Source organism: Lampetra planeri, chromosome 65, assembly GCF_965212315.1.
Source record: "Lampetra planeri chromosome 65, kcLamPlan1.2.h2, whole genome shotgun sequence".
In the NCBI taxonomy this organism is placed as follows: domain Eukaryota; kingdom Metazoa; phylum Chordata; class Hyperoartia; order Petromyzontiformes; family Petromyzontidae; genus Lampetra; species Lampetra planeri.
This window is the reverse complement of record NC_136171.1, coordinates 3,665,961-3,681,909: the sequence shown is the minus strand read 5'-3', so window position 1 is coordinate 3,681,909 and position 15,949 is coordinate 3,665,961. Positions and strand designations below refer to the sequence as shown.

General features: G+C 55.3%; 1 protein-coding gene across 3 annotated transcripts; it reads right to left on the bottom strand.

Annotated features, from left to right (window-relative positions):
* Window positions 1-6,071: 6,071 nt before the first annotated feature.
* Window positions 6,072-12,264, bottom strand: LOC144737194 (uncharacterized). Of its 3 annotated transcripts, none has more exons than XM_078619915.1 (4): window positions 12,080-12,264; window positions 8,742-8,926; window positions 7,782-8,040; window positions 6,072-7,353 (listed from the first exon to the last, which is right to left on the bottom strand). In XM_078619915.1, the coding sequence occupies exons 1-4, from the start codon at window positions 12,117-12,119 to the stop codon at window positions 7,232-7,234; spliced, it is 606 nt and encodes a 201-aa protein (XP_078476041.1). In that variant the 5' UTR covers window positions 12,120-12,264; the 3' UTR covers window positions 6,072-7,231. The 3 variants fall into 3 exon arrangements, with proteins under 3 accessions (XP_078476041.1, XP_078476042.1, XP_078476040.1); XM_078619916.1 differs by having other exon boundaries at window positions 8,742-8,923; XM_078619914.1 differs by having other exon boundaries at window positions 8,742-8,929; window positions 12,080-12,261.
* Window positions 12,265-15,949: the final 3,685 nt, after the last annotated feature.

Genomic DNA, 15,949 nt, shown 5'->3' with positions numbered 1-15,949 from the left:
AGCGGTGGCGCAGTGATTAGCGCACTGCGCTACGAATCCGGCTCACGGCCAACACCAGTTATGATTATCTGAACCAGGTCCTGTGCCTCCCCTAGATAGACTCGGCCTCAAATGAGTACCTGGTGTGATGGGTAAACATCGCATCTCGGGAGACAAAGGCCGCCGGGCGTGGTGCTGGCCACCCGCCACCTGGTGTGCCGTGCCGGCCATCATCACGTGCTCGCTAGCACCGTTTGCCACAATGATCTGTTAAGACTTTCCGGGGGACCTTTGTCTTTGTGTTTGTATGCATTTAATGCAGGACACACACACACGTGTGTCGTGCATCCCATGTACACATTCATGCACCACGTCTATACAACAATATGGACTCCACCAAAACACTTTGTACCAGGCTAGGTGCACATGTACCCGGCCAGGTGAGCACACAGACACACGCGCACAGCACAACGAAGACGGATCCTCCGCGCCGACACTCACCCGTCGCGAGCAGCAGCACGAGCAGAGCGCCCTCCATTCCGTCTCCCAGTGTCCCTGTGTCTGCACGTGTCTCTCTCTGTGTCTCTCTCTGTGTGTCTCCACGTGTCTCTCCACGTGTCTCTCCACGGGTCTCTCTCTGTCTGTCTCCACGTGTCTCTCTGTCCGTCTCCACGTGTCTCTCTGTCTGTCTCCACGTGTCTCTCTGTCTGTCTCCACGTGTCTCTCTGTCTGTCTCCACGTGTCTCTCTGTCTCTCCACGTGTCTCTTTGTCTCTCTGTGTGTCTCTCTGTGTGTCTCTCCACGTGTCTCTCCTCTGGCTCTTCTCTCTGTGCAGACTGAGGGGCGCGTCCTTTTAAAGAGACCCGGGCGGTGACGTCACCCAGTGAGTGGGCGTGGTCTCTGCGACCCCGTCGCAACTCGAACGTCAGCCGTGCTCTATCCACAGCTGGCCTGAACACGTCACGTGTCTGATGACCAGCCGTGGTCCATCCAAAGCTGGCCTGAACACGTCACGTGGCTGATGACCAGCCGTGGTCCATCCACTGCTGGATAGAATAAGTCACGTGGCTGATGGGCCAGCCGTGGTCTATCCACTGCTGGATAGAATAAGTCACGTGTCAGTAAAGTTTTTGTCTATTTTGAAGTACCCTGTGGCCTAAGAAGCTCTTGAATCGGGCTTCATCAACGAAAGCAGAGTCGGTTACCAGGAAAGCGAAACAACGTACACCAGAGGTCGCAAGTCAAATATCAACAAATACACAAGAAGAGGAAAACATGGCGAAAAATCACGCGTAGAGTGTTTCACAAAGTTATCTTTTAAATATTTAGCAAAAATGAGGATGAGGATTAAATAACATATTGCAAATAAGTCATCAACACGCAAATGGTAAAGTAGTTTCTCTGAGAAACATCAAATTTCAAGTAACGTGGCTGATAGACTCAACGCGTTCAGTGGCAATAGCGCTGTGGCCTTAAGGACTTGGAATCGGTGACGTTTCGGGCAATGCTCCACTCCCCCCCCATATTCAAATATGCTCAAAATGTCCCCCACCACAATATATTGCTATAAAAACATAATTGCTATGCTCCGTAAATAAAAATAACAACTTGCTAAACCTTGGCCACAATATCTGAACTTGTCCTCATATAAATCAACGCATAGATTTATGTTTATATGATTGTGGTTATGGTTGTACTTTATGAATCCCTAATCTCTGCCATTACATACAATGAAACAGGAAATGGTCAAAAAAAAGTTAAAACAGAGCAGTGAAATACAATACACTATTAGACATTGTAAAAAATACAAAAAAGGTCATCCCACGTGTTATTGAATTTTTTTTTATTTTAGGCAGGAAATGAGTTTTCAAATTTAGATATTTTTTCCTGGGTTGGGACCCCCAGACACCCTCGAAGATTTGGTCCCCCCCAATGTTGACTCCATGGCTACGGCCTTGGTGCACACACAGACACGTTACACAAACACACACATAATACACACGCAGTTTATGATATAGCAGGCAATGGCCCGTCTTCACAGTACACGAGCCGAGAGGCCGGTCGAGAGATGGAGTGGATATTTCCTATTATTATATTGGAGTGGATATTGTTGACAGCCTGGGGCCCGAAGAGAATGAGTGACGCGTTCAACGTGGGGTTCACACGTCGGCTTTCGCGACCAATATCATCTAGAATGAAGGTTGTTTTGGCTTAGATCGCGTTCTAACGACCGACTAGTTCTATTATGGACGTTTCACTCGATTCCTCATCACCCGTTGTGTGAAGAGGGCGCGGGAACAGTCTCACGAGTGGCATCTGATGAGCAAGAGGCAACAGGAACAAACACGTTCCATAGCCACGCGGCATGGCGCTGTCACGGACTCCCCGGTGGCGGAGTGGGTGGCCACGTGTTGTGGCGCGTGGCCACGTGTTGTGTCGCGTGGCCACGTGTTGTGTCGCGTGGCCACGTGTTGTGACGCGTGGCCACGTGTTGTGGCGCGTGGCCACGTGTTGTGTCGCGTGGCCACGTGTTGTGACGCGTGGCCACGTGTTGTGTCGCGTGGCCACGTGTTGTGGCGCGTGGCCACGTGTTGTGACGCGTGGCCACGTGTTGTGGCGCGTGGCCACGTGTTGTGTCGCGTGGCCACGTGTTGTGACGCGTGGCCACGTGTTGTGGCGCGTGGCCACGTGTTGTGGCGCGTGGCCACGTGTTGTGGCGCGTGGCCACGTGTTGTGACGCGTGGCCACGTGTTGTGGCGCGTGGCCACGTGTTGTGACGCGTGGCCACGTGTTGTGGCGCGTGGCCACGTGTTGTGACGCGTGGCCACGTGTTGTGTCGCGAGGCGACGTGTTGTGTCGCGAGGTGACGTGTTGTGGCGAGGTGACGTGTTGTGGCGGGTCACCGAGACGGGGATTCCCCCCAACCCCCGCGGCTCCAATGGGCGCCGCTCCGCACGCCTGGGGCGACGTGTGTCCATCGCCCCCTCGTGGCGACGAACGGGAAATTAAACTCCGAGTTGAAGCAACGCCGCCTCGGAACGCCGCGCCGCCCTGTGGAGAGAGAGAGAGCGGTGGGGGTTGGGGGGGGGCTCAAGCGGCAGGAGGAGGAGTAGCCACAGGCGAGGAGCGGGGAGCCGGCACCACCGGCCGTTGCCCAAGCTCTGCGGTCCTCTCTACACTACGGCGTTATCGGACTATATTAACGGGTGTGTTTACATGTGGGAGGAAACCGAAGCAAGTGGATAATACCCACGCGTGCGGGCGAGGGGGAAACACTCTATCCCGTCCACAGATGAAGATTAGTCCGCACTCTGCTATAGCGCCTTCTCCTGGGGAGCCGGGGCACGGGAAAGAAATCTCGCAACATCTTTGCATGATCCACCAACCCTGACCACTGCCCCAAGGCGGCTCTGTCGATCCACTGCTGGATGAAGGCCTCCCCAAGCCGTAGCCATCACCCAACGGACCCGCGATGCGAGTTGCAGGAATATTCCAGCTCTGAGAGCCAATGTCGTCGCTCCATCTCCGCGGTGCGCGTCCCCGCCGGCACAAGTTCCCTCTTCTCTTCTGTCTCGTACAGCGAGCAATGAGCCCTGCCCAGGGTGGTCAGCCCAGTGGCCACCTGGGCCACCCGCGGCAGGCGCGTGCCCATAGACTAACATTGCCCATAGACTAACATTGCCCATAGACTAACATTGCCCATAGACTAACATTGCCCATAGACTAACATTGCCCATAGACTAACATTGCCCATAGACTAACACTGCCCATAGACTAACACTGCCCATAGACTAACACTACCCATAGACTAACACTGCCCATAGACTAACACTGCCCATAGACTAACACTGCCCATAGACTAACATTGCCCATAGACTAACATTGCCCATAGACTAACACTGCCCATAGACTAACACTGCCCATAGACTAACACTGCCCATAGACTAACACTGCCCATAGACTAACATTGCCCATAGACTAACATTGCCCATAGACTAACACTGCCCATAGACTAACACTGCCCATAGACTAACACTACCCATAGACTAACATTGCCCATAGACTAACACTGCCCATAGACTAACATTGCCCATAGACTAACATTGCCCATAGACTAACATTGCCCATAGACTAACACTGCCCATAGACTAACACTGCCCATAGACTAACACTGCCCATAGACTAACTCTGCCCATAGACTAACACTGCCCATAGACTAACACTGCCCATAGACTAACACTACCCATAGACTAACATTGCCCATAGACTAACACTGCCCATAGACTAACACTGCCCATAGACTAACATTACCCATAGACTAACACTGCCCATAGACTAACACTGCCCATAGACTAACACTACCCATAGACTAACATTGCCCATAGACTAACATTGCCCATAGACTAACATTGCCCATAGACTAACACTGCCCATAGACTAACACTGCCCATAGACTAACACTACCCATAGACTAACACTGCCCATAGACTAACACTGCCCATAGACTAACATTGCCCATAGACTAACATTGCCCATAGACTAACACTGCCCATAGACTAACACTGCCCATAGACTAACACTACCCATAGACTAACATTGCCCATAGACTAACACTGCCCATAGACTAACACTGCCCATAGACTAACACTGCCCATAGACTAACTCTGCCCATAGACTAACACTGCCCATAGACTAACACTGCCCATAGACTAACACTACCCATAGACTAACATTGCCCATAGACTAACACTGCCCATAGACTAACACTGCCCATAGACTAACACTACCCATAGACTAACACTGCCCATAGACTAACACTGCCCATAGACTAACTCTGCCCATAGACTAACATTGCCCATAGACTAACACTGCCCATAGACTAACACTGCCCATAGACTAACATTGCCCATAGACTAACACTGCCCATAGACTAACTCTGCCCATAGACTAACACTGCCCATAGACTAACACTGCCCATAGACTAACACTACCCATAGACTAACATTGCCCATAGACTAACACTGCCCATAGACTAACATTGCCCATAGACTAACATTGCTCATAGACTAACATTGCCCATAGACTAACACTGCCCATAGACTAACATTGCCCATAGACTAACATTGCCCATAGACTAACATTGCCCATAGACTAACATTGCCCATAGACTAACATTGCCCATAGACTAACATTGCTCATAGACTAACATTGCCCATAGACTAACACTGCCCATAGACTAACATTGCTCATAGACTAACATTGCCCATAGACTAACACTGCCCATAGACTAACATTGCCCATAGACTAACATTGCCCATAGACTAACATTGCTCATAGACTAACATTGCCCATAGACTAACACTGCCCATAGACTAACATTGCCCATAGACTAACATTGCCCATAGACTAACACTGCCCATAGACTAACATTGCCCATAGACTAACACTGCCCATAGACTAACATTGCCCATAGACTAACATTGCCCATAGACTAACATTGCTCATAGACTAACATTGCCCATAGACTAACACTGCCCATAGACTAACATTGCCCATAGACTAACATTGCCCATAGACTAACACTGCCCATAGACTAACATTGCCCATAGACTAACACTGCCCATAGACTAACATTGCCCATAGACTAACACTGCCCATAGACTAACATTGCCCATAGACTAACACTGCCCATAGACTAACACTGCCCATAGACTAACACTGCCCATAGACTAACACTGCCCAAAGACTAATTATTACTTCATCCTCATCAATTAATTTAGATTCTAGTGTTGATCTCACGGTTACAAGTCACATGTTGAAGGAGCTCCCTCATTCAGCGTCTCACCTGCGCCACTCCGAGCCGATTCTAACATCGGTGGCGTGACACGCCGACTCGATCACACGGAATCGATCACACGGGATCGATCACACCGAAACGAATCGATTAGTGATCGTGTTCACGTGAAGGCTCTCCATCACACCTCCCCACTTTATACAAAAATATGTTCAAAAGATATTAAAGAGGTTCTCCTTATAATACTGAAGCGTGAAAATATGCACAATTTAACAAGTACATAGCCACACAGGTTACATATATTTAGAAGATGTTTTTATTCATTTCCAAAATCTCAAACCGTAATTGAAGAAATTACCCAAAATGCATCTCAAACATATCCTCTGACCGGGGACGCGAGCAACGTTGTCACGTGACATTAACGGTATTACGTATGTACGTGGAACTTCTTTCGCACCGTACGTAGCCAACCGTGCTAGTCGGAGATGCGGGGGAAGGACAACAAACTAAACACAAACATCTATTCTCAAGACATGAGTGTTCACGCAAGAAATGACGCTGTTGTACATGGCTACAGTCACGGGGGATCGCCTTCGGGGTAGGAGAATCACAATCAGAGAATATTCACCCACTCGGGGTTGTTCGTGGAAGCCACAGGCATCCACAGGCATCCACGAACAACCATTTACGGCCTTCGGCCAGGGAAGTCACGAAAAAAGTTGCACACGAACGACGCATTCACACAAGCACCCGATGCCCCGTTTTGAAGCTTTAAAATGAAACATCTTTGAATTGTATTATGTTTTGAATTAGACAATTTTATTTCTTCATTAAAACACCTCATTGAAAATGACATTTCGTGTGAATTTTCTCTCGTCGTTAAGTAGATGGCCTTGCTGGGGGCACGGTTCGATGCGGACTTTCACCTTCATGGGATTGCGGGATCGAGATGACGCGACACGGAGCTGCTGGCCGTGCGAGGAGACCGCCGCCGTCTGCAGATCGATTCCACCGTGATCGAGCGTCTGCCCCTGCGCCTCCGTCGTTCGTGCGGGGGGCGCGTGGATGTTCGCAGCGCCCCCTGCACGACAACGACGTAAAGTGCAGCGCTCATCACGGATACAGTCGTGCGCTTCTATCAGAGTAGACTGGCGGAATCCGATAAGCGTTAAAGCTCTTTCTACAGACGTCCAGGAAGAGCTATAGGCAGGCTGAGGACAGGACAGTTCATGGGGGGGGGTGGCTGGGGAAAATCTCCCCGCGTGCCCCCCCCCCCCACAACGCCTTAAAAAATAAACCGGTAGCATTACATCTGACGCCGTGACGGCGAAGCACGGCCCCCCGAATCGCGGGGCCCGGGCCAATCGCCCCCCATGATGATTTGCACCGTTATCCTCGGGAGGGGCTCTGGCCGAGGGTTGAGGGGCCGAGTCGGGAGTCGGCCTCGTCGCGCCCGGCTCATTGACAGAGGCAGCCGCAGCAGCAGCGGGTCCCGCGCAGCAGCAGCGCGGTGAGGATCCCGGAGAAGAGGCAGAGGAAGCAGGAGACGACGGCCAGGGCCACGGTGCAACATTGGAGATCTGCGCGCCCGCACGGACACGGCACGGCCACCCCACAGCGGCGCGCCCATCAGCCTCCCGCTTCAGCAGCAGCATCGCCTGGCTCAGCCACCTCAATTAGAAGTTACAGCCGTGGCGCTACATCAGCCTTCCCCTTGCGAGCCAGGGCACGACTCCTCGACGATGTCCACGTGGACAAGGGAATTGCGCAACATCTGTGCAGTGACCCACCAACCCTCGCTGCTGCCTCCACAGTGCCGGCTCACAGCAGCCGCCACGTGCAGCAGCAGCAGCAGTGTAGCCACCACCACGGCCACCACCACGGCCACCACCGCCAGAGCGGGTCAACATTGGACAAGCGCATGTCGGACGCGTCGACTAGTCGGGGCGTATGCCTGCGTCTACTCCCTTCGGTGGTCCAGGCAATCCCTGCTAAGAGCCACACTCACCAGCTGCTGGTGGCGCTGCTGGTGATGGCGCTGCTGCTGCTGGTGGCGCTGCTGCTGTCGGTGCGGGCGCCGTAACGAGGAGGCTCGAGCTGACGGTCGTCCCGGCCACGGTGCAGCTGAACGTCCCCGCGTCGCGGGCGGACACGGGGTCGAGCACGAGGTGCGCCGCGGCGAGCGAGGGCTTCCCACCGCTCCACGCGATGCGGCTCGCGAGCCGCGTGGGAGCCACGCACGAGTCCCCAGCCTGGTGGCGGATGATCTGCGATGGGGCAGCCCGGACAGAGGATTGGAGCAGACTGGAATCAGAGCGAGAGTGGAATCAGAGCGAGACTGGAATCAGAGCAAGATTGGAATCAGAGAAAGACTGCAATCAGAGAAAGACTGCAATCAGAGAAAGACTGGAATCAGAGCAATACTGGAATCAGAGCGATAGTGGACTCAGAGCGAGATTGGAATCAGAGCGAGATTGGAATCAGAGCGAGATTGGAATCACAGCGAGACTGGAATCAGAGCGAGATTGGAATCAGAGAAAGACTGCAATCAGAGAAAGACTGGAATCAGAGCAATACTGGAATCAGAGCGATATTGGAATCAGAGCGAGATTGGAATCAGAGCGAGATTGGAATCAGAGCGAGATTGGAATCGGAGCGAGATTGGAATCAGAGCGAGAGTGGACTCAGAGCGAGATTTGAATCAGAGCGAGATTGGAATCGGAGCGAGATTGGAATCACAGCGAGATTGGAATCAGAGCGAGATTAGAATCAGAGAGAGTGGAATCAGAGAGAGACTGGCACACACGACGCCGTCTTTGTCTCTAGAAGTCGTCGTCCCCGTGTCGCTCTACGCGTCTCAAGTGTCGAGATCTCCAGATTGTTTATAGACCACCCGACACTGCACGAGTCCCCGGTTCCGTCTGTCCACCGCGAAAATTCAGCGCCCTTGGCACGGGCCCGAACTCACCCACTTGGCCGCGTCTTGCGAGTTGGCCGCAGAGAATTTCCACGTGAATTGCGGATTCCCCTGAGAGCGATCGGGAGGGGGCGTAGCGCTGCAGTTGAGGGTGACGCTGGTGCCCTCCAGGGCCACCACCACCACCGCCGCCGGCTGGGTGGCGCGCCCGCTGGAGACCACGCAGCTCACTGCTGCTGCTGCGCGTGGCGCGGGGAGGGAGGCGCGGACGTGTGATCAGCAGCAGCAGCAGTGGCACGACAATCATCATCAGCAGTGCCATGGCAATCATCATCATCATCAGCAGTGCCATGGCAATCACTGTTGAACGAGAGCCCCGCGTTTAACATGAATCAGAACGTCTCCCCCCCCCCCACCGCGTGTTCATTGTAAGGAGCGTTCAGCCAGCGGCGTGAGGTCCCAACGACGACGATGATGCAATGATGATGATGTGATGATGATGATGATGCCGACGATGATGATGATGTGGTGATGATGATGATGCCGATGATGATGATGATGCCGATGATGGTGATGATGGTGATGATGATGGTGATGATGATGCGATGCCAGTGATGATGATGCGATGCCAGTGATGATGATGATGATGCGATGCCAGTGATGATGATGATGCAATGATGATGCAATGATGATGATGATGCAATGATAATGATGATGCAATGATGATGATGCAATGATGATGATGATAGCGGTGATGATGATGCGATGATGATGATATGACAATGATGCAATGATGATGATATGATGATGATGATGCAATGATGATGATGATGCGCTGATCATGATGCCGACGATGATGATGCCAGTGATGATGATGCCGACGATGATGCAATGATGATGCGATGCCAGTGATGATGAGGACGTTGATGAGCCTGTGGTGAGCGTGGACGCGCATCGCCCGGAGCGGTGCCCCCACCCCCAATCAACATCGCCGGTCCCCTACAAAGACAAAGACCCCCGTGTAGCCTTTAACAGACTGCAGGGGCAAGTGCTGTTAGCGAGTAGCACCTATGAAGGCCGGCACGGCACACGAGGGGTGGGTGGCCAGCACCACGCCCGGCCGCCTTCGTCTCCCCGGCGATGATAACAATACTTGCAATGTATATCGCGTCATTTATGAGACCAAATCCTATGAACGCCGTTGGTTACGTACGGCGCAAAAGAATCCCAACACACACAACAAGCAAATGAAACCCCAACTGCAACCAAGCAAAATCAAAAGTGAATAAACTAATTAAGAAACGGCACCAAACCAAAAAGACGCCAACAACAAAAGCGTCATCAAAACAAATGAATTCGCCATTGGGTCACATCCCAGACCACAATCCACGCCGCATCAGGGACTCGTGTGAGGCGGAGTCGACCTAGGGGAGGCCCAGGACCGGTTCAGGTAATCGCTGTCACTGTGGTGGTGGCCGTGAGCGGGTAGCCGCACTACGGCTCCACACACGCACACATACACAGGCATGCACACGCACACGCACACACACACGCATACACACACACGCACACACACACGCATGCACACACACGCACACACGCATGCACACACACACGCGCATGCCCACACACACGCATGCACACACATGCACACACACACGCGCATGCCCACACACACGCATGCACACACATGCATGCACACACACGCATGCACACAGACTCGCACCTCTCTAACGCCACACACACGTGTGTGTGTGTGCGCGTGTGTGTCAGCGTGTAGAAGATTTGAGTGCGGTCTTATTGGCTGGCTGCGTGCGAGCGGTGGTGCAGTGGTTAGAATATCTGAACCGGTCCTGGGCCTCCCCTAGGTCGACGCGGCCTCAACTGAGTACCTGGTTCGGGGACTGAGCGTTGTGCTCGCCACGCCGCATCATCATCATCGGGTGCCGGGTCGGCCGTGACCGGTGCTGCCCGCTAAGAGCGCTTGCCCCAACAGCAGCCTGCTCACGGCTACACGGGGGGGGGGTTCTTTGTTTGCGTGATGGGCACGGGTCCTGGGTCGACTTCTTCACGTCGGTCCCACTCCGGCCGTGGCGGCGCTTTGCGAGTGGGGATCTGGGCAGGAAACTCGACGAGCTATCGACTCGTCTGCACGCTTCCTCCGCCCGCGGGTAACGAGCGGTGATGTGGGCTCACCGCACGCACGTAGTCGCGTCGGAATTTCCCTTCAGTTCCATGCGCAATGTACGAGCACACACGCACGCACACTCACTTTCACACAACAACAACAACCGCCATTCGCCACTAAGTGGCGGTGACGTCACCACGACGCTTGTGCCAGGCCATGTGCACCTTGAGGCCACGGGAAGTGTCGAACGCCCGCTGGCAGGAGGTCACGGGGCAGACCCAGGTGCCACGGGTCGACTGACCGAGATGACCGAGATGACTGGCTGATGCACCACCTGTGCCCCCTACTGTACCAACTTGCTGTGCTTTAGCCACCCGGCGCTCCGCTCGTTGTTGTGAGCGTCGCTCCTCCGCCTTCCGTTGTTGCTGGAGGGCGACTGCCTCCAACTGCCCAGCAGCGTCCTTTACGAGCCTCCTCCACAGAGGCCGATCTTGACACCGCTGGTACCAGTCATCGGCAAGTCCACTCAGCTCCACATCCTCCTGTACCACATCACTCCATCTCTTCTCCAGCCCGTGCCGCGCCCGTTTAGCCCCCTCGATCCGGCCGCACTCACTTTCACACACACTCACTTTCACACTCACTTTCGCACACACACACACACTCACTTTCACACGCACACACTCACTTTCACACGCACTCACTTTCACACGCACACCCACTTTCACACGCACACTCACTTTCACACGCACACTCACTTTCACACACACACTCACTTTCACACACACACACGCGCACACTCACTTTCACACGCACTGCACGATGCTTCACTGAATTAAAAACAAATCGCGTCGTTCAAAACACAAACGACCGCGTGGAGCGCGAGCGTCAGGATGAAGAACGACCCCGCAGGCGACAACTCGGGCGCTCTTCCCTCGTTGCCTCGACAGCCGCAGGTCATAGCCGACAACAACATCAACATCATCAACAACATCCACAACAACATCAACAACATCCACAACAACATCAACAACATCATCATCGCGGAGCGGCTCGGCGTCGCGTGGGGCAGCCGCCCGCTCGGGTCGGGCTACGATCAGCGCCGGTCTGGGGCAGCCGGGGGGGGGGGCGATCCTCTAAAGCGGCCGCCTGGGACCGAGCAGCACGCCGCGATGTGCGTCTCCGTGTGGGTCACACCGAGCGTGCGGGGCGCGGTGGCTCCGCGCGGGAGTCGAGCGGCTCTGGGGATGCGGCCACTCACCGAGGGCGATGGCGAGCAAGTGAGCCCAGCGGGAGTCCATGGCGAGCGAGCGAGCGCCGCTCAACTCGCCCGGCCGAGTTCGAGATCGAGTCCGAGTTCGAGTGCGGGGAAAACTCACAAAGCCGGACGAGTTTCCTGGAGGCGGTTTGCGACCGCTTCCCTTCAACACCCACAGGAGCAATCGCGTCACCACGCTCACGCAGCCGCACGCACACACGTGCACACCTACACACGTGCACACGTACACACGCAGCCTTACGTACAAACGTACACACGTGCACACGCAGCCACAAGTGCACACCCACCCACCCACTCACCCACCCACCCACTCACTCACCCACCCACCCATTCACTCACCCACCCATTTACTCACCCACTCACCCACCCACTCACTCACTCGTAGTGTAACCAGCAACTCACCCACTCACCCACCCACTCACTCACCCACCCACTCACCAGTGGTGTAACAACCAACCGCATCAGAGCATCGCCGTGCCACAGCTTCATGAATGGGAACATGACCGACACGGGTCACAGCGGCGCGACCATTGTGGCCACGCCGTGGGCCACAGCGAACCCGCTGTGGCCTGCGCTGCTGCAGCAGAGGAACAGCGGCACAACACGGAGTCTCTCTCTCTCCCTGCTGAAGCCTGAAGCCCTCTCTCCCGTCGCGACAGCGGCAGGAGGACCTGCACATTGGCACGGAGCTCCTGGACAACAACAACAACCCCCGCTGCTGCTGCTGCTGTCACCAGAGAGATCCTCGCCGGAGGAGCGGTGGTGGTGGTGGGAATAGGGCCCAGAATTAGCGCGCCGAGGATCACACAGAGCGGTCGCCACTGATGAGAGCCGTGGGCTGGGGATTTGAGCTCATGTTGTCGCCGGTGGAGTTGGTCGGCGCAGTTCGCCACCGCTCCCCACGCCGTCCGAGGTGCGTCGCGCACAGAATTTGCCCGCGCCTCGAGGTCGCACCACCACCTCCTCGTGGCTTCTTCGCTCGGCCACCCCCCACGTGGGCCGAGATCGCCGGCGGCAGGGCCGGGAGAGCAGCACGAGCAGGTGACGCTGTTAGAGGCCGGGATGCAGAGGAGGAGGGGACCCCTGGGTGAGGAGGCGAGTGGGGAGGTGAGTTACGCGAGTGGGTAGGCGAGTGAATAGGTGAGTGGGTGAGCGTGTTGGTGAGTCGGTGAGCGTGTAGGTGAGTGGGTGAGCGTGTAGGCGAGTCGGTGTGTAGGCGAGTTAGTGTGTAGTGTTGGTGAGTCGGTGAGTGTGTAGGTGAGTGAGTAGGCAGGTGAATGGATAGGTAAATGAGTGGGTGAGTTGAGTGGATAAATGAGTGAGCTGGATATTTACACACGTGTATATGTAGTGGGTCAATAACCAGAGGAGACCTTCTGTGGGGCCACACGATGTTTATTTCACTACTCTGTCACAGGGTCCCGAACACGAAGGGGTAGCGGCCCCTTCCACGCAATGCCCGAGGCGGCCTCCGGCCTACACTGCCGCCCAACACTGGGCCACGCCGGCTCGGAGCCGTCCGGCGAGGGGCCCGAGGGGGGGCCACGCCGACCCGACCGCCGGCCTCACTCAGCTCCGGCCCTCAGAAGATAGGACCCTGTAGCTTGGGGTCCAGGGTCCTACCTTCAGCCCAGGTCTTCAGTCCACGGCTTGGAGATGACCAAGCCGAACCCTTCAGAGGACCGGCTTCTATACAGGTCCGTGGCTGGCTCCGCCCTAGCTACGCCCCCCTTCCAGAGCCTTCTGGAAGGTGACGTCATCCCCCAGTCCCCCTCCCGGGGTTTGGGGATCTTGTCCCCAGGATCCCTCTCCCAGGGACTGCCGTTGGCTCCTTGGGCCACGGTCCTTTACATTCGCGTAATCGCACTTCCGTCCCCTGTTGCCGCGAAGGGGAAGCTACCCGCTAACAGCATGGGGAGTGCCGATTAATGCCTCGTCTACATAGATACACGTAGGGTTGTGACAAATGACACGCAGCAAGCACACGCGTGGCGGCACGAGCCACGCCCGAGCGATGGGTACCGTGATCACGACATTCACGTCCACAACGCGACGCCCCAAGAGTCACAATTCGACTTCGCGTTGTTTATTGCATCGGGGTTTGTGCCATTGCTCGCCTACTTCCAATACGAATACGATATTCACTACATTCATCAATTTTGATTTAAAGCTTTCGTGACTACAGGGATTCATATTCTTGGTTCTTTCGGTAAAGTGTGGATTTCACACCTGATGATGATTGCTTGTGTTGCAGTCGAAACGTCGTGAGAATTTTATTGTTTTATATTTTTATTATTTTATTAGTTCCCTTCTACGTGACTTTACCGAAAGAACCAAGAATATACATTAATCAACTGCAGCGAGTCCTCTCATCACTGGACCATCTCTAAACCAGCTGCAGCCTCCGTTCAATCACGTGGCTTCCGTGAGGCCACGCCCACCGAGCTCCTTCCCTCTCCCCGCCCACTGTGAAAACAGACGCCACTCCCTGCTGCTGCTGCTGCCACGGCCTCTCCCTGCTGCTGCCACAGCCGCTCACTGCTGCTGCTGCTGCCACAGCCTCTCCCTGCTGCTGCCACAGCCTCTCCCTGCTGCTGCCACAGCCGCTCACTGCTGCTGCTGCTGCCACAGCCTCTCCCTGCTGCTGCCACGGCCTCTCCCTGCTGCTGCCGCCACGGCCTCTCCCTCCTCGTCTCCCTGACCCCGTGCTCCCGTTTCTCATCCATCCTTGTCCCCCCCCCATCTCCCACTCTTTCTCTTCCCTTCTCCGTTCCCAGTCACGACTTCCTTGCCTCCCCTCCCCGCGGCGCTGCCGTGCCACGCGTGCGAAGGCTTCACATCGCAGCCCGTCCTGCGCTCGATGCGCACGCCGTCCCGATGCACGAGAACATTTAAAGAAGACATTGAACTCGCCATGACATGTACGACTTCAACTACCACAAACGACAGCCTTGCAATGCACCGAGTGATGGGTCACAGCCATTTGTTCAAAATACTTTTTTTGGGGGGGGGTGGTGAGCTCTCCAAACGAGCCGACCGAATCTGCGCCCTCGTGGGCCTCCACCACCCACAGACGCAGCCCGCCAGACGCGATGGAGGAGGGCACGCGAGGGGAGGGGGGGAGGGTGCGGCGACTCGCCGCTCAAGACCCCCGAGGAGTCGGTGGGCGCGCAGGGTGGAGGCGGCGGGGGGTTCTCGGCGGTCGTTCCGCAGCGGCACGACCACAAAGTGGACCACGAAGTGGACCACGAAGTGGACCACGAAGTGGACCACGAAGTGGACCACGAAGTGGACCACGAAGTGGACCACGAAGTGGACCACGAAGTGGACCACGAAGTGGACCACGAAGTGGACCACGAAGTGGACCACGAAGTGGACCACGAAGTGGACCACGAAGTGGACCACGAAGTGGACCACGAAGTGGACCACGAAGTGGACCACGAAGTGGACCACGAAGTGGACCACGAAGTGGACCACGAAGTGGACCACGAAGTGGACCACGAAGTGGACCACGAAGTGGACCACGAAGTGGACCACGAAGTGGACCACGAAGTGGACCACGAAGTGGACCACGAAGTGGACCACGAAGTGGACCACGAAGTGGACCACGAAGTGGACCACGAAGTGGACCACGAAGTGGACCACGAAGTGGACCACGAAGTGGACCACGAAGTGGACCACGAATCGCTCGCCAGGAGCCGCGCGGAACGAGCGCCGAGCCAGACGGACATCGCCCCGGCCACGGTCATTCTGACTCCGCGGGAACCGGTGGCAGAGGAGAGGTGTGCGAGTGTGTGTGTCCGTGTGTGTGTGTCTGTGAGTGTGTCCGTGTATGTGTCCGTGTGTGTGTGT

Coding starts and splice junctions, on each gene's coding strand:
- LOC144737194 (XM_078619914.1), bottom strand. CDS start 12,119: ATGGACTCCCGCTGGGCTCACTTGCTCGCCATCGCCCTCG. Junction 8,041..8,741: donor CGCAAGACGCGGCCAAGTGG/GTGAGTTCGGGC, acceptor GCCCCATCGCAG/ATCATCCGCCACCAGGCTGG. Junction 7,354..7,781: donor AGCAGCGCCACCAGCAGCTG/GTGAGTGTGGCT, acceptor GCGGGCGCGCAG/ATCTCCAATGTTGCACCGTG.